This window comes from Protopterus annectens, chromosome 3.part0 (assembly GCF_019279795.1).
Source record: "Protopterus annectens isolate FY-2018-M chromosome 3.part0, PAN1.0, whole genome shotgun sequence".
In the NCBI taxonomy this organism is placed as follows: Eukaryota; Metazoa; Chordata; order Ceratodontiformes; family Protopteridae; genus Protopterus; species Protopterus annectens.
Window position 1 is genome coordinate 1,983,798,526 of NC_056731.1, and position 26,887 is coordinate 1,983,825,412.

The 26,887-nt window shown below is 38.1% G+C and overlaps 1 protein-coding gene across 11 annotated transcripts in view; it reads left to right on the top strand.

Annotated features, from left to right (window-relative positions):
- Window positions 1-26,887, top strand: part of LOC122797235 (pituitary adenylate cyclase-activating polypeptide type I receptor-like) — a 1,630,218-nt gene that overhangs the window by 803,426 nt on the left and 799,905 nt on the right. For 10 of the 11 annotated variants that reach the window (XM_044066074.1, XM_044066073.1, XM_044066075.1 and 7 more), the window contains one exon: window positions 8,716-8,812. In XM_044066074.1, coding sequence (XP_043922009.1) covers window positions 8,716-8,812 — 97 coding nt within the window. Of the gene's footprint in view, window positions 1-8,537; window positions 8,606-8,715; window positions 8,813-26,887 lie in introns of those variants that run through there. The other variant, XM_044066079.1, reaches the window with a different exon arrangement.

Genomic DNA, 26,887 nt, shown 5'->3' on the forward strand with positions numbered 1-26,887 from the left:
CAATAACTCAGAGATGGAAGAACAAGGATATGTAGGGGCATGACTTATTGCCCCTTTCCATAAAGGACATGGGTGCTAAAAGAGGGGTAAGTTTACGGTTTCCCATCTAGTCATCCAAATTTCATTTGACTGCAGTAAGGGAAGTACTTTACTTTATTTGGAGGGGAAGATGATTTTTTGTGAGTGGTGTTCTCTGTGATACATGTATATCCAAAAAGCTTATAAAACAGGACAAAATCCAATACTACCAGTCTGCCCTTACCTCCTCCCAACATAACCCCAAACAATTCTGGTCCTCAATAAACTCCATCCTCCACCCAGGTAAAGTAAGTAACCCACTCCTAACTTAACTCACTCCTCCGAAAATATTGCTACCTCTTTTAACAATCACTTCACACAAACCGTACTATCACTAGCTAGACAACACAACCCCCTCCCCCATAAACCCACACCATCAACTAGAACTAACAGTCTCCCAACTAGCTTCTCTTTCTCTCCTATTCCTACCTCCAAAATAAAACTACTAAATAAACTTAAAATCACCAGATTAGCAGCAGACAACATCCCAGGTGAATACATTCAACTTGTAGCTGACGCTCTAGCCTACCCTGTATCACTCTTGATTAACAGATCTCTGTCAGAAAGTTATGTTCCCACACTATGGAAAGTCTCACACATAATTCTCCTACACAAAGGAGGCCCCTCCACAGATCTAACCAATTACTGCCCCATAGCTATTCTCTCGTCACTCTCCAAAATACTAGAGAGATGCATTCATTCTCAAGTCTCAGATCACCTCCTTGCTAACAACCTCTTCTCTAACCATAGCACCACCACCATCTTACTTTCTTTCTCTAACACTATCCTACAAAATAAAAATGCAGGTTATCTCTCCTCAGCTACCTTCCTAGACCTCTCTAAAGCTTTCGACATGGTCCCACACAAACAACTCATCTCTCTTCTCAATAACCTATCCTTCTCTCAACCAGTCATCAACTGGTTTCAGAGTTACCTATCTGACCGCCAACAAGCAGATGTGTGGCAGGGCAACCTATCCCCCCAACTACCAGTCTCCATAGGAGTTCCCCAAGGGTCCATCCTGGGACCCCTACTCTTCTCTATTTTCACCAATAATCTAGCCTCAGCCACAACACATGGCACACTCATACAATACACAGATGACTCAACCATCATCTATACAGCCCACTCCCTACCAGAACTGCAAACAGTCACACATGAAGCATTTTCTTCTATTGAAACTTGGTTATCCGATGCCCAACTAATACTCAACCCAAACAAAACAAAATTACTAATCTTCCAACTCACCAAACTTACCCTAGACAGCTCTCACTTTAACATCACAGCAAAAGACAACACCACCATCCATCCTACAGAACACACCAAATTACTAGGAGTAGAAACAGACAATAAACTGAACTTTGACATTCACATTTCCATGACCATTAAAAAAATGCACAAAAAACTAGGAGCATTATATAGAAATCAGCAACTACTTACCAAAGCAGCTAAAATTTTGGTAGCAAATTCTCATCTTATCTCTACCCTACTCTACACCTCTCCAATATTTACTAACCTTAGACAATGTGATATAAATAAGCTCGAAACCTGCTACAACAAAATCGCCAAATTCGCCACAGGGGCTTCCTACCGTACTCACCACTGTCTCTCACTAGCAGAACTGGGCTGGCTAGAGCTCCCCAACCTTCTTCAATGGTACCAACTCACACTCGCCCACAAACTAATAAACCAACCACTAAAAGTCCCATCCCTCCAGAATCTACTCCAACCCTACATAACCACGAGACCACTAATATCCAGCCACAAAAACCTCCTACAGGTCACAAGAGCCATTAACTCTGTTGGAGAAGCATTATTCTCCTGCACTATAGCCAAACTCTGGAACTCCCTCCCATCCTCAATTACCTCTGCAACTTCTTGCACCCATTTTAAATCCTTACTAAAATTACACTTCTAAACTTGCCAGATATGCCCTTGCAATCCCCCCTCTAATACCATCCACTCCCCCCACCCACTACCTCTCTCAGCCCCCAATCAACAACAACATGAGTTGGGAGGGTGGCCTAATGGTTAAGGTATTTGCCTTACAAACACAAGGTGCAGGGTTTGAGTCTCACAAGGGATAATTGGCTAGGCTTAAAATGGCTCGCAAGGGTGGTTAGCTTAGTACTAATCTATGAACCTATGAACCTACTCTTAGCAAGCTTGGCTACTCATGTTCCAAGGCTACCTACCACATAATACTAACTTCTTGTAGCGACAACTGCTAATTGCTGTTATGTACCTCAAAAACAGATTGTATCAATTGTTCACTGATGAATCTCAACTACATTTGTAACCATGTTTAGTATATGTCACCATATTTTAAAATTGTACTATGTTCTACAGCTGTTTTACATCTGTTTTCTTCTTGTCTTGCGTCCTTAACTGGACTAATGTCTATATTTAAATGCTATGTTTTTTAACTGTATAATGCAAATAATACTTAATGTGGAGCTTTTCTCCCCAGGCCTCTGCTGAAAATGGACCTGTGTCCAATCGGACTCTCCCGGTCAAGAAATGTAAATAAATAAATACATATCCCTCCAGCAGGTCCTGTTTATGTTGCAAAATTGAGATCTCTTGTTTGGATGTTTTTGCTACCATTGGACTTGTGAATGTGTGATAGGTTTGACTGGAGAGTGTCGGTTGAGGTTCTGTATCCCAGGCAGTGATCAACATTTAGTAACCTATATGATATCAATATTAGTGACAAAGCTTTGAGATGGTTTGCATATTTTTTTTTATTTAGGCCTTATTTTATTTTAATTTTTATTTTTGTGATAAAGCTTGGTGCTCATTATAGTTGTATCAAGAACATACCTAAAGAAGGATTATATTTAATTATCAGTCTAAAGAGAGTAGAGAACAGTGGAATGAGTATATTCTTGGGCCAGGACAGCATTATCATTAGATATAAGATGTGTGATTCAAAACGTCTTCCTCACAATGCTGGATATGTGATGACTGAAGGATTGTTCATTGTTGACGTAGGTAACAAGAACCCCTACTACAGGATTAACATTCAGGGGTGTGTTGCCTATGTGATAGTTACAGAGGTGGACTTTCTTGCCAAAGGATACTATTATACATTTCTTGGCATTTAGTTTTAGTCCATGGTTTTAACACCAGCAATTTGGGAATGGCTCTCCTGGTGGACCTTGGTGTCCTCTGGGCAGTTTAAGATGGCAACAGGTTTACAATCTTCTGCCAACTTGATAAGCCATAGACCCTTAACATTTACTTTGACCACCAAGAAGTGAATGCCAAACAGGAGTAGTCCAAGGGTTGAACTCTGGTATATACTCCAAGTGATAGGTCTTCTAGGAGAGGTAGAGCCACCCACCTTAATTTCCTGATTTCCTTTTGTGAGCCAGTTTGCTGTACAATGTGTTGCAAAATGGTTTACTTTTAACTTATAGTTTATCTATGATGCCTGACTGTGAGATGGTGTTGAATGTTTTTGCAAAGTTTAGATATGCAGTGTGTACTTATTTGCCCTCATACATTACTTCATTAACTTTCTCAAAGAAGTCAACAAGGTTAAAGTAGGCTGGAACTCCATTGATGACTCTGGACTGGCTTGGATCAACAGACTTTAGGTTGCATGTGCCCTTATTTATTAACTCCACAATGATCCTTTCCATAGCCTTACATATGAGACTCTCCAGGGTTATGGGTCTATAATTATTTAGGCCAATTGATGCTCCACTCTTTTGCAAAGGGATAACTGCTGCTATCCTGCATTCATCTGGCACAAAGCCTGTTTGAAACTGGTATTGAATACACTCTTTAGGAGTTCTGACAAACCCTGCTTCAGACTGGCAGAAGGCAGCCTGCTGTATTATCCAGCCCTGCAGAAGTAGTGTTTTAGTCCTCGAATTGTGTCTTAAGGACTTGGATGATGGTATGCAATCTTGGAATATAGGGGGGGAGAGGGGCTAGAGGTTTGAGCTAAATTTGTCCACTATTAGAGTGGTTATGTAATCTGAATCTGAGTATGCAATATGCTTTACTATCAGCTCTGCAGAATTATGTGCATTGTTTCTGAGGTTTCTAACAGTTACAAAAATCTTTGTGGCTATTTTTACCCCATATTTGGCTAAGATGTATTCACCTTGCTAATTTGCCTGATCATCATTTCATTTCTTTTCTTTAAGCTAAATGCTCTTCCTCCCATTTTTGCATGTTCAGACTTTGTAATTAATACTCATGCATTAAAACTGCTTAATGAAAGGCACTACCCAACACTGGCCAACAAATGTATAGTGCATAAATCTAACTATATACTCAGAATCACTTCCTCCGTCAAACTAAAGCAACCCCAGTTTAGCCTGGATACCTCCAAAAGAATTTTCTAATAACTTGCTCCTGCCATTTGGATATTACAGCTATAGACAATCTTATTCTGTTCTAGAAAAGGTGAAATAACAGTTAGTCAAGGAATAGAAGAGTGCATCATTTAGAGATATTGGTTAGCATAACACATAATTATACAGATTTTATTAATTCTAGGTCATTAACATAAACTGATTTATGAATATTATTACCCTTCATAATTTTTCTCTGTTGAAATTAGTTATATTTTATGTGTGTGCGTGTGTGTGTGTGTGTGTGTGTGTGTGTGTGTGTGTGTGTGTGTGTGTGTGTGTGTGTGTATGCGTCTCTCTATCTATAGATATATAGATATGTAGACATATGTATATATATATATATATATATTTAACATTTTATATATTTACCTTTTGTTTCTAACAGTTTTTTTTTTGCTTATTGCTTGCTCCTACAGTTCTTTTTATATGTCTTATATTTTATTCTTCATTCATTAGTGTAAATGATGCATCATCTTACCACAATTTTATGTTTTAGTTTTTTATTATTGTGAATGCCAAGAAGCCTGGGATACATCTGAAAGGGGTGTTGTACCAGCCCATTAACACATTGAGCAAACAATAAACAAAAATATAAATAAATAATTTGTATGAATAAAATATAAATTGAAGAGATGTGTATTACAGTGATTAAGTCATTTTATGGCTTGTAAAAGGAGTTGTGCCAGTCTGGAGATAGGATGAAGAAGAGCTCCACTATACCATTGTGTCATGCATTACTTTGACTGACTTTTTATGTTTTGACATTAGGTAGGAAGTGGTTCTGGAGATGTCTTGTTTAGCTGTGTACTAAACAGCTGGAAAGTATCTCTCTATCGATAGTAGAAATGGAAGAAGGACCAGAGCTGAAATGGCATTTATTTTTAACTAAGTCTGTGGCCTCCCTCTGTTACTTTCATTTTTCTTGGAGTCTTCTCTTATGCAAGGTTTGTTATGTGACTGTTCTGGTTATAATTGAGAGTAAATAAGAACTGTGCTTTAGAATTTATTTTGATATTTCATTCAGTGCTGGTAATGCTGTCAGACTTGCTGACATGCTTTTAACCTTGTAAAGAAAATGTTATTATAGCTGGGCTTACCGTGGTGGTGGGGTCTTGTTCTCTTTTAGGTCTTTCAATTTGTGTCTGGTTTTGGTCTTCAGTGCTTTAAGGTTAGATCATGTGTTATGCTTAAAATGTTACTGTGAAGGTGGGAGGGTAATGTAAATTGTGTTTTTATACTGTTATGAAAGTATATGAAGTATGATAGCAGTGGGCTTCTGCTTAGTGACAGTAAAATGTTAACAGGATAAAAAGTGCTTTATTTTATGATGATACACAAATCATATGCCATAAAGAGGTTGCCTCATTTTTTTCCAGTCTCTCCTTGTATATTGGTTCACCCGTTTGAAACTCTTGAGTTTTGATAGTGAATGTGTTCTTTTAAAAGCCCTTTTTATAAACTGCAAGAGATTTACAGAGATGGCATTTCAGTGCAGCCACCACTACATGGAACACAAGGATCATGTGGTTTAGGGCATATACTGTGGCAAAGCATTCCTGCAGGTACTGAAGTGTACATGGCAAACAAGATCAAGTTAAACGCAGCATACACAGACACACATGCACATACATAAACACATGTATGTACACAAACACAAAGGCATGTGTGTGCATATTCACACACACACACACACACACACACACACACACACACACACACACACACACACACGCACATACACACACACACACACACACACACACACACACACACACACACACACACACGCACTCATGTATATGCAGGCACACAAACGTACACAAAGACATTGACATTTTTATGCATAAATGTGCATGTGTGCATGTGTGTGTATGGGCGTATCTGCATGTGTGTTTGTCTGTGTATGTGTGTCTGTGTTTACATGCATGTGCGTGGTTGTCCACAAGTGTATATGTGTTTTTGTTTGTTTCTGTATACGTGTATATGTATTCTGCAATATTTGTTTTGCTAAAGGACAAAGCAAGCTCTTCACTACTGTCAGATACCCAGCAAGCAGGAATGCATGCAGCTCCGTGCTTATTTAATTGTATTTATCATCATTCTTGTCTTATTTAGAAGAACCTCTCATTCTATAATGTCACTGTTGTGAAATGTTCTAAGGCCCTATTGATTTCTATACGTAGATCAGACCACATATGTTCATAGCTGCAACTAAAGGCCAATCTTGCCTCAAAAATTGTAGTTACATATTGTAGGGTTATATCTCTGCCTTATGTTGTGATTACAATAAAATCAGTATAAAGGTATATGAATACATCTTTACATACATGTATCATACCTCAGATTGAACACAGCTGTCGATGCTTAGATCTCTGTGTGATCATGGGTGTGTTAGGCTGAGTATTTTTTGAGGATTATTGTCCTATTCATGCACCTTTACAAAAACATTGGCAGTACTGCTGGACTTTCATGTGTCCAGAGTGGAAATGTAGCAGCCCATAACAGATGACTGCAACTCTTTCTGACTTCTAGGTAAGGCTAGGTAAGAACGTTGTTAGTCTGTGTGGCTACCCGTGAATTGTGCTAGCTGTGTTATTCTAATGCACATTTGCATATATTCTAAGCATCATAGGCAGACTGGTTGCATAGTAACATAGTTTTAATCCAGCTATGATGAACTTTCTTTTGTGAATCATGTGCGCGCTTTTTTCTGTAAACTTCATTGACTTGTACCCCTTATGTTTTATGAAATGTGTCTATAAATCTTACCCAGAATGATTTATAGTCAATAATTTTCATGGTATGTATAGCATCTATGTTTGTACATCAGAGGCATAGCGAAGATTATAACTGCTTTACCATTTCTTGGAAAGTAAAGGAACAGTATTGCTTATGTACTTTTTCTGTCCTTATCAAGTAAAATAAGTAAATCAAACATCTTTGCATCAAATTCTTTTCAGTTTTCTACTTTAAAACATATACATAATCATTGTACAGAAAAATTGGTGAATCTATATAATAAATCTTTTATATATTGCATAAAATAGATATTGCAGCAGTTTTACTTTTTGTTGGAGGTGTCACACTGTGCTTATGTGTGTGTGTGTGTGTGTGTGTGTGTGTGTGTGTGTGTGTGTGTGTGTGTGTGTGTGTGACAGAGAGAAAGAGAGAGGTGATGAAATAAGCAGAGAAGTAAACACATTATTCTGAACTCTGAATAATAAATACATATGCAGTGCTGTGTTTTGTTGTATTTGTTCAAAAAAGTAACACAGAAAATCAGATGCATAAGAGAACACATTTGAGACAGACTTATATAGATGTTACTATATTTAGAACAGTTATAAACCCTTTGAGATTATCTTTGGCGTGTTATTCTTTGTCACCTCAAGCTTTAGAAATTGTGTGTCCATGCATAATTCATACAAAGTCAATACATTTCTATTGCATCCTACATGCCATTTGCAACCATTTTATATATTTTAACAGATTAGCTTTGATGGCACACTAGGGGATCATTTTTTATACTAAATATATTGAAGTATCACCATTTCTATCTGCAGCTCTCTGAAGGGGGGCATACATATTAATAACCTGTAGCTACATTGCATTATTATCTGATGAATAAAGAAAATTGGCTGCTCAGCTTGACAAAATTCAAAGTGGATTTTTTTTTGCTATTTGTTACTAAATGGACATTTTGCCATTACAGAAGCTGCATAAACTTCCATATGATGTAAACGTATCAGGTACTACCTGAAGCTGATGGTGTGAGCACTTTAAAGCAAATAGCTGGTTAAATAATATGCAAACTTAATTGTATATTAAAAATAAATTGATTTGAGGACCTGAAAAGGAGATATTACTGACAAAGATGTGCTATGCAATAAATATTTTAGCAGACAACAAAGCTGTTTCCGAGCACTGCATTCTGAAGCATGCTCAGTTAAAGTACATAGCATACCACTGGATTTTATATGTGGTCTAAAACTTTAGTTGCCGTGGAAACATGAAGCAGCTGCTTTCAGCTCTGCTTGCCTTCTCCACCTCCAGCAGTTGTAAAATATTGCAATTGAATTTGGATTTGTTTTCCAGTCTGCTTGTCATTAGGCATAAAGAATAAATTATATAATATTTTATGTCTGTAAAGAAAAGTGAGATGGTCTTGGAATTATTGGGGGGAAACCATTATTACAGTAACTGAGTCAGGCACAGCAAGGCTTAGAATTAACTATTGTTTTTCCCTCCACTTTATTGTCTGCAGGTGACAGCAATGCACTCAGACTGTGTCATCAAAAAGGAACAAGAAGTATGCCTGGAGAAAATCAAGAAGGAAAACCTGAGTCATGATCCTGAGTTAGGTACGTTTGAAATGCATGTAACATCTTCTTGCAATCCCTTTTTGCATGACATGGTATGATACGTGTTTGCACTGTACCAGTTTTGGTGGAGAATAGATGGGGGCTACATATACCATATACATTTTGTCAGTGGGTGATTATGGGGGGGGGGGGGCTATTACGAAGCATTTGCTGTATGCTATACTAGGCAAAATTGTCCCAGAATGGTCAGTTACATAAATTACTATGAATGAAATTACATTTTTCATCACTACGCAAATGAATGCACCTCATCAACAATCAATATCAGAATCACAAATCTTTTTGTGTGTCTCATGCAAACATAAACACACACACACACACACACACACACACACACACACACGCACGCACGCACGCACGCACACACACACACACACACACACACACACACACACACACACATATGTTTACAAACATATTCTCTTTCCCCCGTCTGCCATACATATCATATATAACTTCCCAATAGCCTGCAGAGCTCTGTTTGCAACATGAATTTGGTAAAAGTGAAATTCATATAGGAATTTATATTATTTGTTATACAGTCACACAAATCTTTGCTGCAGGTCTAAAACATAAATGCACTATAGAGTACACTTCATTAGCTTTATAAATGGTGCAAAACAAAATGAATTACACTAAATGACACAAAAAATGCTTGAAACTACTGTCATGTAAAACATCTGAATCATATTACTAAGTTATATTATAAACCATAAAAGTGCACATTACCCCATACCATTATTTTTTAGTTGGTTCATAGACTTCAGTGTGTATGGATAATTATGGCTAGTCTATGTTTTTTTTTTTTTTCTTTTGGTGATTTGCATTTAGACTGTGGTGGTAGCAAAAAAGCAAATGCAACTCCTTACAAAATGAATGTCTGAAGGTGTGACAAGTATTATATAATTTATATATTTAATTGCACATTTCAACAGTTCATTTATTTTGTAGCAGTTTAGAAAAATAAGACATAGCATGGCTTAGCTATTTTACAACAATGTCTTTTTGCTAAATAATGCTAAAAAGGACAAATTTGGCAAGTAACTTTAAAATGTCACATTAAGATTTTTCCAAGTTTTCTTTGTTGCAGATTTTACTGTTATTAATATTTTGAAAACTGTACATTTGTGCACAATCATTGTGTTACCAACTTTTATTACTGCATGAGCTTCATTAATGCAGTTTCCTTGCAAGACAGAACAATAGAACGTTTATCACAAAAATTTTGTTATAGACATATAGTATGTGAAATCATTAAATCACTTATTCCAGATTGCACTGTCATCTCAAACCATAAGCACAACTGCATTTTTTAGATGGAAGTGCCACACCTAAAAATACTATTATTCTAAGAGTGGACAATAAAGTTCTTTCAATAACAAATGCATTCCTGAGTAATATAGATATGGCTCCTTATGACATGATTATCACTTCTTCTGCATAATGAAATAACATTGTATCCATCTTCATTTTAGCTGGCCATGAGTCAGTTATACCAGTTAATTTCTTCATATGAGGATTATGAAGAAATAATTCAATCCCTCTTGAAGGTAAACAGAAATGGATCTGTAGATACATTGATAGCACCACTTTTACTTTATGTAAAATGAAGTTATTGTCATGTACCGTATCCATAATTCTTCTAGTGACAAAATTACCTAATATATTCATTCATGAAGTAAAGAAATGCTATCAGCAATATATCTCACATGCATTCAACTTTTTGATTTTGAGCAGTACATTTTTGTCACCATTTGTAAGAAAATTAAATTTGTATGTCACAGTGTGGACATTATGGCAGACATATTTTCTTTATTTAATTTCTTCCTTTTATGCATTTGTTGACTAAACAAGCCCACTGGACACAGTGGTCCATTTTCATGGATTACCCAGCTGTACTGCCTCTGCTGCTAAAGCAAACAACAGAGGTTATTACAGAGGGGATGAAACCAACTGAACTGGTTAAGATTTGGTACTCTTTTTTTCATATTTTGCATCATAATAAAAAAGGCCTTTTTGCGGTGCTTGAGGATGTCAAATTTTCCAATTAAATCAGAAAAAAAGATGAATGATGATTATTCACATTTCACTGCACCTGTGAAAATATACTCCTGGTGGGCTATCTAATTCTTATTTCTTCCAAGCAAAACATTTAGTTAAGTTGCTATATATCTAGGGTTGATCCTTTCATTATAAAAGCCCTCACTAGTATTACCCAACAGTAGACAGTGGCACACAGCTAAAAAGTATGCACAATTGTATAACTCATTAAAATGTCCCTGTTTGTTGGATTGCCATGAGCATTAAATCTTCTGAATATAGAAGTATAATATATAAAACAACGCCATTTCATTTTCATGACATCATATTGAATATACTGCTCCTTGAATTCAGCATATTGGGCTACTCTGTGTTGTGTGAAAAAGATTGAAATACATTATGTTCATAATTGATTATTTGTTTTACCACAGACACATCAGGTATATACATTCAACAGTGGGGCTATACTTGCTTGATATGGGGAGAAGGGGTCTGTCTGTAAATGAGCTTGTCTGACTCTGGTTGTGATGATCATGTTAGATAGCATATGATCTGTCTTTGCAGGATTAGTGTGCATCGGGATGTTTATACTGTACTTTTTAATGTCATTATCAGACATTTGAAGTATACACAATCATGTGGCTGTGACTGATAGGTATGGAGTTTTGAATATTGATGGATTATAATGACGGCAGTTCATTCATTACTCTGGAAAACAAATTCAATTGAAGATGGACATTTCTTGTATTACTTGTTTTAGCTAATTGTTTCATTTGTTTATGTTACCTCTGTTTTTACATTAAGAGGCTAGGACTGCAATTCTAGTGGCAGTAGAAATGTATCCTGCATTGTCTTATTTGGGAAACATGCAGAAAGGCTTAAAGTAAGATTGTTTCATTAGCCAGAGGGCTTTTCAATCTGTTTAGTAAATTTTCCACAAGTCTGTAAATTTGGCATGTTTGGGTAGCTGTTGGTTCAGTTCCACAAAGTTCACAAATGCATAGCATTCTTGCCTGTGCTCTCAGAAAGTATGGCTTACATATGGTGCCATCCAGGTTAAGATAATTACTTTAAGTTGAAATATTGCACTTTTCTAACTTACTTCTGAAGACTGCTGTGGTATTTTTAAATTATTTATTGCATTGTTTTGCATTTCATCATGATGAACTTACTTTTCCATGGTCTAGCTGTTGCTAGTGTGCTTAGAAATTTCCTCAAAGTGTGTGTGTGTTCCATATTGTTGGCTTGTCTACCTTAAAATCAACTTGTAATAACTTGGTGTAGCTAGTTGTATGATATGTTTCTGATAACTTGTCAATTTTGTTTAGCTAAAGTGTGTTTTTACATTAAGAATACTGTGACTGCAGTTCTAGTGACAGTAGAAAGGTAGTCTGGTCTGTCTGATTTGGGAAACACATAGGAATGTTTAAATAAGATTGTTTCACTGGTCAGATAGCTTTTTAGTTGACTTAGTAACTTTTCTTTGAGTCTACAAATTCCGCTTCTCATTGTAGAATGGAGTTTTACAGTGCCTTGTATTGACACAGGCACTTAGAAATCAAATTCTCACTATAAAACTTACCCTGTAATTTTGCGCAATGCTCATTTGCACAAACAGCAACTTGTTTGCATGCTGAGTAGCACTGCTGCACATATTTAATCATACATAGCATATCTGTAGTTCCTTCCCTCACAGTTCCCTAGTTAGCCTGTTGTAAATTCCTAGTGTACAACCCCTTTTTAGTTCACCAATAAAAGCATTGACACCATGGATGGACACCTTCCTGATGTCTCTGCCACAAGCTTGGTAGAGAGAGGTATTCTGAGACAGTGTAGGAATTATCTCATGTTTACTGATAACCAACTAATCCTTAGAAGAATGGATACAGTGTGTGAGAGATGTAATTGCACAGTATCACTGGAGGCAAGACTTTCACACAAAAGCATTCAAGACAACGGTTAGGTTTTCAGTAATGTAAACATCACACTCACCTCACATAGCACTGAACAAACACATAGACCAACATATGCTGAGGCACTTAAAAGCAATATTCCTAAGCCCCAAAGACCTCCTAGACGTTTGACCTGCAAAAAGAATCCTCAACAATCCCAAAAACACTCCACTAAAACAGGACCCAATACAGCACATACAGCCACACCCTTTGTAGCCTCAACTACAAAGTCCATAAAACAAGTCAATGTACTACCCAATATTTTGGTCATAGTAGACTCCATTGTGAGACATACAGATGTCCTGCTTAAAAGGCTGAATTAGGAGAAAATAACAATTACTTGTCTTTCTGGGGCTGGGATCCACCAAATCACCCATGCAGTCAAATCATTAGATGACATGTACTAGTATGACTCAGACATGTGGGTGTGAATGACTTGAAATGTACCTCCATGGACTATGTGAAGAGATACTTTGTGGACCTCTCTGACTAGGTTTCCAAGGCGGTTATGTGGCTAACAATGAACAGTATTCTACCTTCACCAAGGATGATACCACAGTATGAACAAAAGATGACTGACTTCAGAAATTGGCTTAGTTTCGGGTGTTATTAGAAGGAGGTAAAATATTTGTCATCATGGGAGGATATGGTCAACAGATTACATTGCTTTGCCATGTGTGGTTTACACCTATCCCAGCTAGACTTTTAAATATTGTCAAAAAACATCGTCCTCCCCATGGTGTCTTTTTTGGCAATGCTAAACTGATAAACTTTCCAATGTAACAAAACCAACCTAAGGTATTTTAAAGGTCTTACTGCTGATCATCAGGACCCTAAACAAGAAGCTCCAGGTGCTCCTATCCCTGGAGAATGTGGATATCTGTGGTCTTTAAAGATGAGGAGAGCTCACTGGCAGTGCAGGACTACAATGCATTCCACTCATTTAGGCCAACTATGGCACAAGCAGGGATCAAAGATGGAGGTGTCTTAATCTATATCAACAACAAACTCACATCAAGATTAGTCAAGCAGGAAAATGCCCTTGAGATTTCCAATGTCAAGATTTCCATAGGCATAATCCCATGTCATATCCTTGCTAATGATAGTTCTCCCTCTATGACCCAGGAAACTCATAGCTCATACTTAATGGAGCATTTCACTATTCAACCCAATAACCTATTCATGATTGACTTCAACTAACCCACTACACTAGGATAGTTACATGATCCCAAATGTACAGGCCCAGAAATTCCTGGATTTTATAAACACAAACAAATTGGACAAGATAGTCTATACACCCACTATGGTTGCAGACATACTCAACCTTTTACTCACAAACATAGGATAACACTTTACCCTCCTAATGTAGTGCAAGTAAGATCATACCACAAACCAGTCTACTTTATAGTAAGAATCATTTCTGTGACCCTGGCTAATCCTGTAACATTTAGGAATTATTCTAAGGTCAGTTTCTTACAACTAAGTGGTATCCCATCAAAATTTCATCCCCTCAACCCTAAGAACACAGCTGCCTATGTGGAATTGTTCACAGAAAATCTGCATAGTACTGCCAATAAATGCATCAAGACAGTTGTGCTCACTAGAAATAAGACCATAACTAACTCAAAAACAAAAATCACCCTGGTAAAATCCAAATGCAAATGGGTTTTACAACAAAAGAAAAAAGTCATAGCCTACATTAGGAAGGGCTACACTCGGCATGATAAAAACACTCTCATCAATGTAAACAAAGAAGTAAGAGGGAAAACTTGAGTCAACTGCAGCCCAAATGGAGGCAATAATATCCTCCCAGGTAAAGGACAACAACTTAGCTATATCTGAAATCACAAAGGCAGCATACACCAGAGCGCAGAACTGATTGTACATGGATCAACCTTCAAAGAGCCAGAAAATATAGCAAGTCTACTGGCTGCCATATTCAGCTCAAATTTTACCCCCTTTCTCCCCAGTTGCTCCCCATGAAATACTATCAAACAACCACCCCCAACAATTACTAAGGAGCAGATCCTCTAAAGCCAAAAACACTGTATTGGTCAATCCTAATAACATCCCTGGATGTCTCCTGAATAGCCTAAAATATGACCTGTCAGGACCACTGGAGTCACTCTTTAACCATAGCCTCCAAACAGGCTTTGTGTCATGCAAATGGACAACTTCAACTTTCACACCTGTGCACAAGGGTAGGTCGTCAATGGACCCCAAGAACTACAGACCCGTAAGTTTGACTAGTCTCATATGCAAAGCCATGGAAAAAAATATCATAGAAAATATTAATAAGTACATAGAAAACCTTCAAACACTGGATTCAACCCAGTTTAGTTTCATGAAGGGCAGATTATGCCTACTCAACCTGGTGGAGTTCTTTGAGAAGGTTAACAAGTCAGTGGATGAGGGCAAAACTGTGTATACTGTTTACCTTGATCTGGCAAAGGCATTTGATACAATACCCCACTCAGGTGATGGAAACAAACTCATGGACATAAGCATAAACTCCCTATTTTTGTGTTAAGTAGCCAGCTGGCTCCAGATAGGGTGTAAGAAGTTAGGATAGTTGAATTCACCTGTACAAAGAGACCGGTCCCTAGCAGAGTCCATCACATTTCTATACTGGGTCCACTCCTTTTTGGCATCTACTTCTTATAAGTCAAGACCAATGACAAGGGCCCCTGGACGACTGCAGACTAGGAGCAGTCATAAAATTCTTCCAAGGCACTAACATCCGACAGGAAGTCCTAACGTTGGCAAGTGACTGATTCCAAACCACATCTTAAAACTCAATGTCAATTAACGTACAATAATACCCTTTAGAATGTCAAACACCTTAGGAAATTAACTCATCAATAATACACCCCTAAGAGTAAAACCAAACGTCAGGGATTTGGACACATATGTAGATAGTAACCAGGTTTCAAACAACATGTGTCTAAGGTAGTAAGGAAATCATTTTATGTTGCTCAGCTTATAAGCAGAGGCATGGCATTTTAATTCTAGGAAGTCATTGTTCCGCTGTATTTGGCCCTAATCATGTACATCATTAAGTAAATCACCATCCTAGGGATGTACTTGACCAGGCATATGTAACATCTAGAGAACCACAGTGGTTCCTCACATAAAGAATACAGGGTGTAAACTGCAAGTCCTATACAGATCAACTGAAAGCCCTACGTCAATACTGAGTTTCCTCCAGGCTATTGAGAGGTGGTCCATGCCTGGTATACAAAGCATCATTAGATCCCAGTCTGATGGACCTTTTGCGTGTCTGCAAAATGAACAGTAGCAGATTTACTATATCCAAGGATTTAAAAGTTGCTTGCAACATAAATAAGACATGTTGGAGGAACAGATATGTGTCTCAGAGACTATCTATTTTTCTGGAATATCCTTTCTATTCATATGTAGCAGAACTGTTCCCTAACCCTGTTTAAGATAAACCTGGAGCAGTGGATGGGGAAACTGGAAATATACCCTTGGTCTCGTACCTCTGCCTCTAATGTAAATCTTGGTCTGGCTTATGCATACCTCTTCAGATAAACTTTAAGAAACATAGATTTGTGGTATACATTTGGAAGCTTGGCTAGACTTACAAAGGCCAGCAGATAAACTTGCAGGATACATTTGGGAAGCTTGGCAAACCACATCTTAAGGAGGGTGGCCTCCTTATGACCAATTAAGTCTAGTGTAAAACCACAATGCAGTAGTGGGCATGAAACACAGGTTTTCAAGCTGAGGCCGTCAAGTGCAACATTTCTTTTCCTAAGAGATGTCAAACTGTTGTAAAATACTATAAGTAATAAAGTATTCAAATGGAAACTGTTGTAAATGTGTAAATAATATTGTTTGTTTAAGACAGGCCGCTACATTTTTATATTTCTACAAAAAGCTTCCTAAATGAATTCTTGTTAATGAGCATTTTTTCTGTTAAAAATGATCTGCAAAAGGAGGGCTGCAACCCTGACAAAGAGAAGCTGAATACAGTAGCAGATTGTGTCTGGAAGAGAAGTTCTAGATTTTATGCTGCATAAATAGAGAAGAAATTCCAAAATAGCATGATAGCATGACAAAGCTTGGACATCTTCCATTAAGAATCCCAAATTAATATGAGACACTGTGTGTTTGTGTTTGTGTGTGTGTGTGTGTGTGTGTGTGTGTGTGTGTGTGTGTGTGTGTGTGTGTGTGTGTTTCTTTTTCCTTTGTGGTCCTTTATGTATAGCCACAGAGCTTCAATGCCAGAATTTGTATTTTTGTTTAGAGAAATTACATTACTTTATAGGGTAGCCACTATGGTGCAGCAATTAGCATTGTCACCTCACAGCAAAAGGTTCTCTGGTTTGATTCTTGGCTGGCATGCCTTCTGTGTGGAGTCTGCATGTCTTCCCTGTGGTCACATGGGTTTCCTCCCACATTCCAAATACATGCAGTAGGTGGACTGAACACTCTAAATTGGCTGTAGGTGAGAGAGTGTGTGTGTGTGTGTGTGTGTGTGTGTGTGTGTGTGTGTGTGTGTGTGTGTGTGTGTGTGTATGTGAGTGGTATGGATGAGCTACCATGGCAGGCCTAACCACCTGGTGGCTAGTAACCTGGCGTGAGATGCTTGTAACTGCTGAATAACCCCAAGACTCCATGTGCAAAAGGGGTTGGAGATGGATGCAGAAAGAGAGAGCGATATAGTGGATATAAAAAGTTTACACACTCCTGTTAAAATGCCAGGTTTTTGTGAAATAAAAATATGAGAACACAATAAATCATTTCAAAACTTTTCCCACATTTAATGTGACCTATAACCTGTACAATTCAATTAAAAAACAAACAAATCAGTTAGGGGAAAATTATTAAAAATAAAAAAAACATATAATACACTGGTTGAATAAGTGTGCACACCCTTAAGCTAATACTTTGTTGTGTGTGCACACTCTTAAACTAATACTTTGTTGAAGCACCTTTTGATTGAATTACAGCATTCAGTCTTCTTGGGTAGGAGTCTATCAGCATGGCACATCTTGACCTGGCAATATTTGCCCACTCTTCCTTGCAAAAGCTCTCCAAATCTGTCAGATTGCAAGGGCATCTCTTGTGCATATCCCCCTTCAGGTAACGCCACAGATTTTTTATTGTATTTATGTCTGGGCTCTGGCTGGGTCATTCCAAAACTTTAATTTTCTCCTGGTGAAGCCATTCTTTTGTTGATTTGGATGCATGCTTGGGGTCATTGTCATGTTGAAAGATGAAATTCCTCTTCATCTTCAGCTTCCTAGCAGATGCCTAAAGGTTTTGGGCCAAAAGTGACCGGTATTTGGAATTGTACATAATTCCCTCCACCTTAACTAAAGCCCCAGTTCCAGCTGAAGAAAAGCAACCCCAAAGAATGATACTGCCACCACCATGCTTCACCATGGGGATGGCGTTCTTTTGGTGATGCAAAGTGTTGTTTTTGCACCAAACATGCCTTTTGGAATTGTGGCCAAAAAGTTCAACCTTGGTCCCATCAGACCATAACACATTTTCCCACATGCTTTTAAGAGACTTGATGTATTGTTTTGCAAATTTTAGCCAGGTCTGGATGTTTTTGTGTAAGAAAAGGCTTCTGTCTTGCAACCCTACCCCATAGTCCAGACATATGGAGAATAAAGGAGATTGTTGTCACATGTAGTACACAATCAGTACTTGCCAAAAATTCCTGCAGCTCCTTTAGTGTTGCTGTAGGTCTCTTGGAAGCCTTTCTGACCAGTTTTCATCTTGTCTTTTCATCAGTTTTGTAGGGACATCCAGTTATTTGCAAAGTCACTGTTGTCCCATATTTTCTCCACTTTTTGATGACTATTTTCACTGTGTTTCATGGTATATCCAATGCTGTGGAAATTTTTTTGTACCCTTCTCCTGACTGATACCTTTCAACAATGAGATCCCTTTGATGCTTTATAAGATCTCTGCAAACCATGGCTTTTACTGTAGCAGGCAACTGAGTAAATGTCAGGAAATCCTATTAGGACAGCTGAACGTTATTTGGGGTTAATCAGTCTCTTTAACTGATGGCAGGTGTGCACCCAAGAAGACTGAATGCTGTAATTAAATCAAAAGGTGCTTCAACAAAGTATTAGTTTGAGGATGTGCACACACAGCAAAGTATTAGTTTAAGGGTATGCACACTTATGCAACCAGTGTATTGTACATTTTAAATTTTTTTATATTTTTTCCCTAACAGATTTGTTTGTTTTTCAATTGAATTGTACAGGTTATAGGTCGCATTAAAGGTGGGAAAAGTTTTGAAATGATTTATTGTGGTCTCATTTTTTTATTTCACAAAAACCTAGCATTTTAACAGGGGTATGTAAACCTTTTTATACGCACTGTAGATGTTTACCATTAAACTGGTCAATTATGTTTTAATATGCAGAAAGAGAGAGTGATATGTTTACCATGGGATTGGTCAATTTTGTTTTAATACTGACCTCTGTATATTTGACCCACATGGCTCAACATTGCATAAGGTCAACAGCTTTGTGAGAAAGGATGATCCCCAAGGAAAGGAAATATGCCCCTTTCCTGGGGATTGTCCGATCTCAAGAGGTAAAGTATATAATTAACAGGGAGAATGTCAGGTGCACGGCAGCTTGCCCCCTACAAAAAAAACACTTTCTTTTTCTTTTGCATGCTCTGAGGAGCAAGCTCAAAGTATGCAGAGATGGGTGCCAGCATTCATGTTTTGGCATTATTGAGAAAATCTAATGTTGATTTAAATGAAGCAGGAGTGCAGGAAGAAGTGGGAGATAGAAAAGATGGTCCAGACTAAGAAGGAACACTGCTTGGCTAAGAAAGGAGTTGCAATAACAAAGAACAAGGTATCACAGGCACTCTCCCAGCTTCAAGGAAGTGACTCATTAGATGGCACAAAACTATATCAGCCTGTAAGACAAAGACAGAAAGATAAAGAAGATAGACAGATGGCCTTGATAAGGAATAACAGCAACAACCTCCTCAACAATCCACAGGATATCAAAGGCAGATGGAAGGAGCAGCTTGTGAATGAAGAAAACCCCACAGAAGCTGTACTGCCATAGACACACCTTACATTGAGATAACAGGAGGAGGAGCTCACCATAGAAAATGTAAGAGCAGCACTAAGGAAAATGAAGTCACGGAAAGCAGCATGCTCAGATGAGATCACAGCAGATATGATAAAGATGCTGGGTGAGTTAGGAGAGAAATGGCTTCTGAGAGTATCCATAGCATTATGGAGAGAAAGGTGTATTCTAGATGACTGGATATATTAGTGCAAGTGTTCAAGAACAAAGGGGACATGCACAACAGTGGGCAATACAGGCATATCAAACTCCTTAGCACATTCCATGAAATCTCTGGAGAGGGTGATTGTTAAATGAATACGCAGAGTAGTAGAAACTAAGATGGGAGATGAGCAGTTTGGATTCAGATCAGGATGCAGCAAAATTGACCTGATGTTTACAGTGAGTCAGATAGCTGAGAATAAGCTAGAGATGAGGAAGGAGTCCAACTGCGCTTTTCTAGACTTGGAGAAAGCATATGACAACATCCAATGAAAGCTGATTTGGGTAGTACTGTAGTGGTTTACAGTCCACGAAACATTGGCAGAATTAATGCAAGCTATATACAAAGACCCAATGACTTAAGTACGAACAGCATTCATTCTCACATTGGGGTTCCAGTGCGAGTGGGTGTACATCAGGGTTCAGCTCTGAACCCACTGCTGGCCACACTGGTAGTAGACTACATTAGCAAGCAGGTCATAGGGGACAGATCAACAAAGTTGCTATATGCTGACAATGTGGCACTACAGGTAAACTCTGACCAAGAACTTCAGCAAATGATAGGAAAATGGAATACAAAACTGAAGGCACATGTGATGAACATGAGTCCAGATAAGACAGTTATAATGGCAACGGGGGGGGGGGGGTCAGCAGAAGCTGAGAATTGAGATAGAAGGGAAAATAGTGGAACAGGCTGACCACTTCAAGCATTAGGGAGGGGTGGTTGAGGAGAAAGAAAGTATTAATGAATAATTCAAAGCCAGAGGGGCTGCAGCCAACTGGCACAGAGTGTCAGGTATAGTATATGAGGGAATAATGCCAAAAAAGCTGAAAACTAACATGTACAAAACATTGGTGAGACCAGTACTACTGTATGGTACAGAAACCTGAGCAGTAAAGGCAGACAATGTGAGGAAGCTGAAGGTGATGAGAACAAAGTGCCTGAGATGTGTGGTAGGGTGTACAATGTGGTACAGATGAAGAAATAAGGACATAAGAGCAAAAGGCAAAGTAGCTCTAGTTGCAGAAAAGGTCAAGCAGAACAGATTATGGTGGTTTGAACACATGTGCAGAAAAGCCGAAGACAATCTGGTGAAGAAGATTTGTGACAGACAGGAAGAAAGAAGAGGAAATGAGGATGTCCAGACAAAGAGGTAGATGGATTGTCTGAGAGAGAGAGAGAGAGAGAGAGAGAGAGAGTAGAAACGCAAGATAATTCAAGATGCCAGAGTCTGGATGAGTTTTTGAGTGGACACCAGAATATTGGCTAAGCAGAGGACAGTTTCAATGATCCTTATGTGTGGCATGGGAATAAGAATTGCATTTCATTCTGTTTTTTTTTCAGCAAGAAGGTACTGCAGTATTCTTAGAAACTGAGGTCACAAAGGTATTTGTTTATGAACAGGAAATGCCAGAGTGAGTGAGGTTGAAGTACAAGAGACTTTTTATTGTGTGTGGATAATAGTGGCATTCTAAAAACTGTCATATCATTTTGTTTTTGTTTCATGAAGACAAGACGGGCTGTTGTTTTTACTAATGAATTTGTTTTTGGAGAAAACAGAGTTGTCAACTGCATTACAATCCATATGTGGCTAAAGCAGTCACTAATTGTTATGCAAAATTCATGAAGCCCTAAACTTGCCACTGTGAAAGGATACAAAATTCCCAAGGAAACAACAAATATGTTTTTTCTCTTCATTTTTTTCACATGCTGAGAGAGAAAATCATGGGTGCAATTTTTGCCCCTGTCACTAAGTCCAGCTGTGTTGCCTTCACAAGTTTAAAGGTAATAAATCTGGTCATTTGTAGCTGCACATGAGTAGCTGTTCATGAACTGTGGTCTATCACTGCAGCATACTGCAGAACAGCTGCTGTGGAACAAGTCTTTCATGTCATAATTGCCATTGCCAAAGACATGGTAACAGCAGCCAAGCCTCTAATTAATGAAGAAGATCAGAAACCTGTACAGTGACTTATGAGTGATTAGTCACACAGGAAGGCTAATACCAGGCTGACTGGCCTTGGATATGAAAAGTGATGACTATAATAACTATGAAATGCAAAATAATGCCAACTTGCTTTGGTGGGGGTCACTGCAAAAACCCAAGCAGTCAAGTTTCTAAGAATGGTTGTAAGTAAAACCAAAACAGTAAGGCCACAGTTATCAGAACATTGTCACTTATGGTTAGACCAAAAAGGTAATATAAGTAAAGAGACTGAGTGAAACAACCAGCAGTAATTGATAAATTTTAAGTGACCATTGCATAATTTTATTAAGAACTGGGTTTCTAGTATAGCCATGAGAATTTTATAACACTTGTTACCAAAATCTGTATAAAAGTTATCTGCTTAAATTAGATGACAAAATTGTGTTTAAACTAAATCAAACATTCTCAAATATTCTATGATTTTAAATATAGGAGAGAGGGACACATAACAAAGTTAAGTATAAAGGAGAACAATGAATGTAAATCTAATACAAATAGCAAACAATGTCAATAGGAATGTAAATAACATCACTAGAAACTGGAAAAGTGAATTGACACCATAAACAAAAGAATTTTTCAGCATTCATAGGTTCATAGGCAGGTTCATAGGTAGGTACTAGGCTATTGGCCCTAGACCCTATATAAGCCTAGCCAGACGGTACCCTGACTTTTGCCACCCAAGAAAATTATTTTCCTGTGCCCCTGTCAAGCAGAGCCACAGAAGTGATCCCGGGGTGAATTTCCTATCTCCCATCCAATCATCAAGATTTTTCTTGAAGAGTGCTAATGAGGAGCTTTGTTTGATATAGATAGGTAGTTTGTTTCAGAGTATGGGAAGTCTCTGGGACAGGAATCTATCCCTCCAGCATGTTCTGTTTATTGTGGTTACAAGGTTTAGGTCCCTAGAGCATGTAGCTCGGCAGGATTGGGATTTCATTAAGTGGAGCATGTCCAACAACTCTGGGTTTGACATAGCTTTGTATGTTAGGCAGAGATCGCCTCTGAGTAGGCGATATGTGACAAAGTAAAGCTGGAGTTATTTGAGACGGTCTGTGTAGGGCATCTGTTTCAGGCCGGTAATCCTGTTTGTGAGGTATTTCTGTGGCCTTTCAAGTTGTTATAGATGTTTTGTGAGGTACATACCAAAAGGGGCGTTGTACTCTATAATAGGTCTAATGAGTGATGAGTAGAGGGGAACAGTGACCTTTTTTTTCCTGGATGTGAAACCTTTTCTGATGAGGTGTGCCACATAGAAGGTGATGTGATTATCAAAGGAGAGAGTACTGTCCAGCTGTGTCCTGAGATCTCTTATCACACTTATCACATTGCAGCCAAAGTTTGTCAACTCGAACTATTATAATTAAGGAAAGAACTTCAAGAATCACCACTTCTTATGCTTCATGGATGAAACTTAAACAACTGTAAAGCAAACAGATAATGAACAAATCAAAGGAAAGATAACTCTATATGCTATTAATGCTTTCAATCTTTTTATTTATGTACACACCATGTAAATAGTTGTATGTTTTTTTTCTTACTGTGTTGTTTACCTGTTTATCCTTTCAATTATGATAAATAGTATGTTATATTTTATTTTGCTATAAAACTTAATAAAAATATTTAGAAAAAAAAGGAATGTAAATAACATAGAACCATTAGAGTGCAAACTAGTGCTTAACTATTAGAGACTGTTTTGTGATTGTGCTACCACTAAGCCCAAAAATATGCTGTATTGGTAGGTGTAAAAAGGCTAGGTAGACTTCTATATTCCAGAATCATAACCTTCATTAGTGAGCACTTCATTTATAAACAAGAAGCCTATTCCTCTAAAGATATAGAGATCGTGTGCATTGATTGGAATAGGAAGAGCTACCCAATAGCCCCAGTAGAAATACAAACAGCAACTTGAAAAGTGATAAATAAATAAACAAATACTCATGACCCCCACATAGCATGTTTTATACCCACCTATAGCATTACCACAACCTTATTATCTTCCGCAGATACTACTAACAAAGCCAGAGACAAAGGCAAACGTGTTTCCTCCGTATTCCTTGCACTCTCTAAAGCTTTTGATGTAGTCTCTCACCAAATACTCGTGTACCTGCTGTCTTCCCTCAGGCTACCACAACCTATATTACCACAGTTTAACAACTATCTAATCAATTGACATCAGTCTGTTAAATGGCTCTCCAATTTTCATCTCTTCCTTCCTGCCCATACTGGTGTACACAGGGGTCCATTCTTGGCCCTCAACTCTTTAATATATTCACTAACAATTTGCATAAATCCTCTCACAAAGTTTCTCTCATACAATATGCAAATGATTCTACCCTAATATGCATTTCCGACAACTTGAAAGTTGGCTACAGGATAATCAATTGCTATTAAATCCTGCCCCCCCCCCAAAGCAAATATAATTCCTTCTCTTTTTTCTAAAATCCCATTTCCTTGAGAAAAAAAAAAACAATTTCAAAATTTCTTCCTTATATAATACCATGATTGAAGTTACCCCGCATACAAAACTACATGGCATGATACTCAGCAAAAATCTTAAATTTGATTTACTTATCCATAGCAACATAAAAAATTAGCCAATCTACAGAGAGTCAAGAAATTCCTTACAGACTTAGCCAAGGTAACTCTAGCTACCACTTACCTCTGACCATGTTTCTTATATGTATCCCCTATCATGATCACACTTACTCTAAACATGAATAGTACAATAACAAAGCTGGCAGTTTAATTTGCAACAAAACCCATCACTGTTTCAGCTCACTTTAGTCCATAAAATCATCCGTAGTGTATCTGTCTGCTCTTACTCCAATACTATCTTCCAAATTTTCCCCTTTGATCAAATAATAAATGACTTACCATCTGCAAACCATAATGGGCTGCTAGAGTCAATCTCTATTCCAATAGTGTAGCTAGAACCTGGAATGAAATTCCTGTCTCAGTCAGGTATATCACACACCTTTATCCTTCAAACAATTACTAAAAGGCTTCCTTTCTGCCTCCTGGCTTTGTCCCTGCTCCTCATCTGGGACATAGATCTCTATCACCTTTCTTATACCTCCCATTAAAGCAATAAATCACTTAATCTGATTAACCCCCTGTAATATCTCACTTTATTGTACTTCTTAAGCGGGCGGCGCAGTGGTGCAGCGGTTAATGCTGTTGCCTCACAGCAAGAGGTTTTCCGGTTCGATTCTTGGCTGGGGTGCCTTCTGTGTGGAGTTTGTATATTCTCCCTGCATTCGCGTGGGTTTCCTCCAGGTACTCCGGTTTCCTCCCACATTCTAAAGACATGCTTCTGGAGCATTTCTCCCCAGGCCTCTGCTGAAAACAGGATCTCTGGAACCTAGTCAGACTTTCCCGGTCAACAAATGATAAATAAAAAAAATAAATAAATAAAAAAATACTATACCTGCTTCTAATTAGCATAACCAAATTTACTACCCCATCACTACTTCTCAGATAACCCTCAAACTTGCTTTTCTTCTCTAATACCCCTCTTAAATTACTCATACCTATCTTATGCACAACTCTTCTACTCATAATGTCTCAGTACAAGGTTGTAAATTAAATGTTTGTGAATATTAGTAGAAATGTTATTATACTATCATGGTATGTGTTCGCTGAAGCTGCATTATAAGATTTCTTATTGTAAATATTGATTGCATTAAATATGATACCTTGGGGATATTCTCCCTGGGCCTGTGCTGAAAAATGGCACATGCTCAATTTTACTTTCCCAGTGAACAAGTGCAAATATATAAATACATAAATAAATAAATAACTGGAAAAGTGATACATCCCATCGCTGCTGGACTATGCCTTATCCATGACCTGATTATTGAAAGAAATTTCCTTGCTTTAAGGAATTGTACCATGAAATGAGGGGGTGAAGGTGCTCCCTACATTCCTAGTCCACATCATAGGGGTGATGAGCCTGTTGGACCCTAAAACCCTTTACACACCCCTATAAAGGAACCCAGCATAGCTTATAATGATAAACAAAATAGGAGATATATTCAAAAATAATGCTGATTATCCCAAAAACTGTGGATAAATATACAGGCAGAAGTTATCACATTAACCCAGTTAAAAACTGCAAAAGACTGGTGAAAGGAGAAAAACTGAAGCTGAAGAAGAGCCAAAGGCAGGCACAATAACAAACAAGTTCATAGGTTGGTACTAGGCTATCGGCCCTAGGGCCTATACAAGCCTAGCCATAACAATTCCCTGGCTATTAATTCCCTGGTCCCCTGTCTAACAGGGCAATTGATGTGGTCTCTGGGGTGAATTTCCTATCTCCCATCCAATCGTCAAGGTTCTTTTTGAAGAGGGCCAAGGAGACACTGTGCTTGACATGTATGGGCAGTCTATTCCAGAGTATGGGGAGTCTCTGGGTCAGGAACCTATCCCTCCAGCATGTTTTGTTCATTGTGATGACCAGGTTTAGACCCCTGGAGCATGTGGCTCTGAGGGACTGAGATTTCTTTAAGTGTGGCATGTCCAACAGCTCTAGGTTTGACATGGCCTTGTGTGTTAAGCAAAGATCACCTGTGAGCAGGCGATATGTGACAGAGTATAGCTGGAGTTTTTTTAGATGGTCAGCATAAGGCATCTGCTTTAGGCTTGTGATTCTTTTAGTGATGTATTTCTGTGGTCTTTCCAGTTGTTGCAGATGTCTTGTGAGGTACATACCAAATGGGGCATTGTACTCTATAATGGGTCTAATGAGGGATGAGTACAGTGGGACCACCTTTT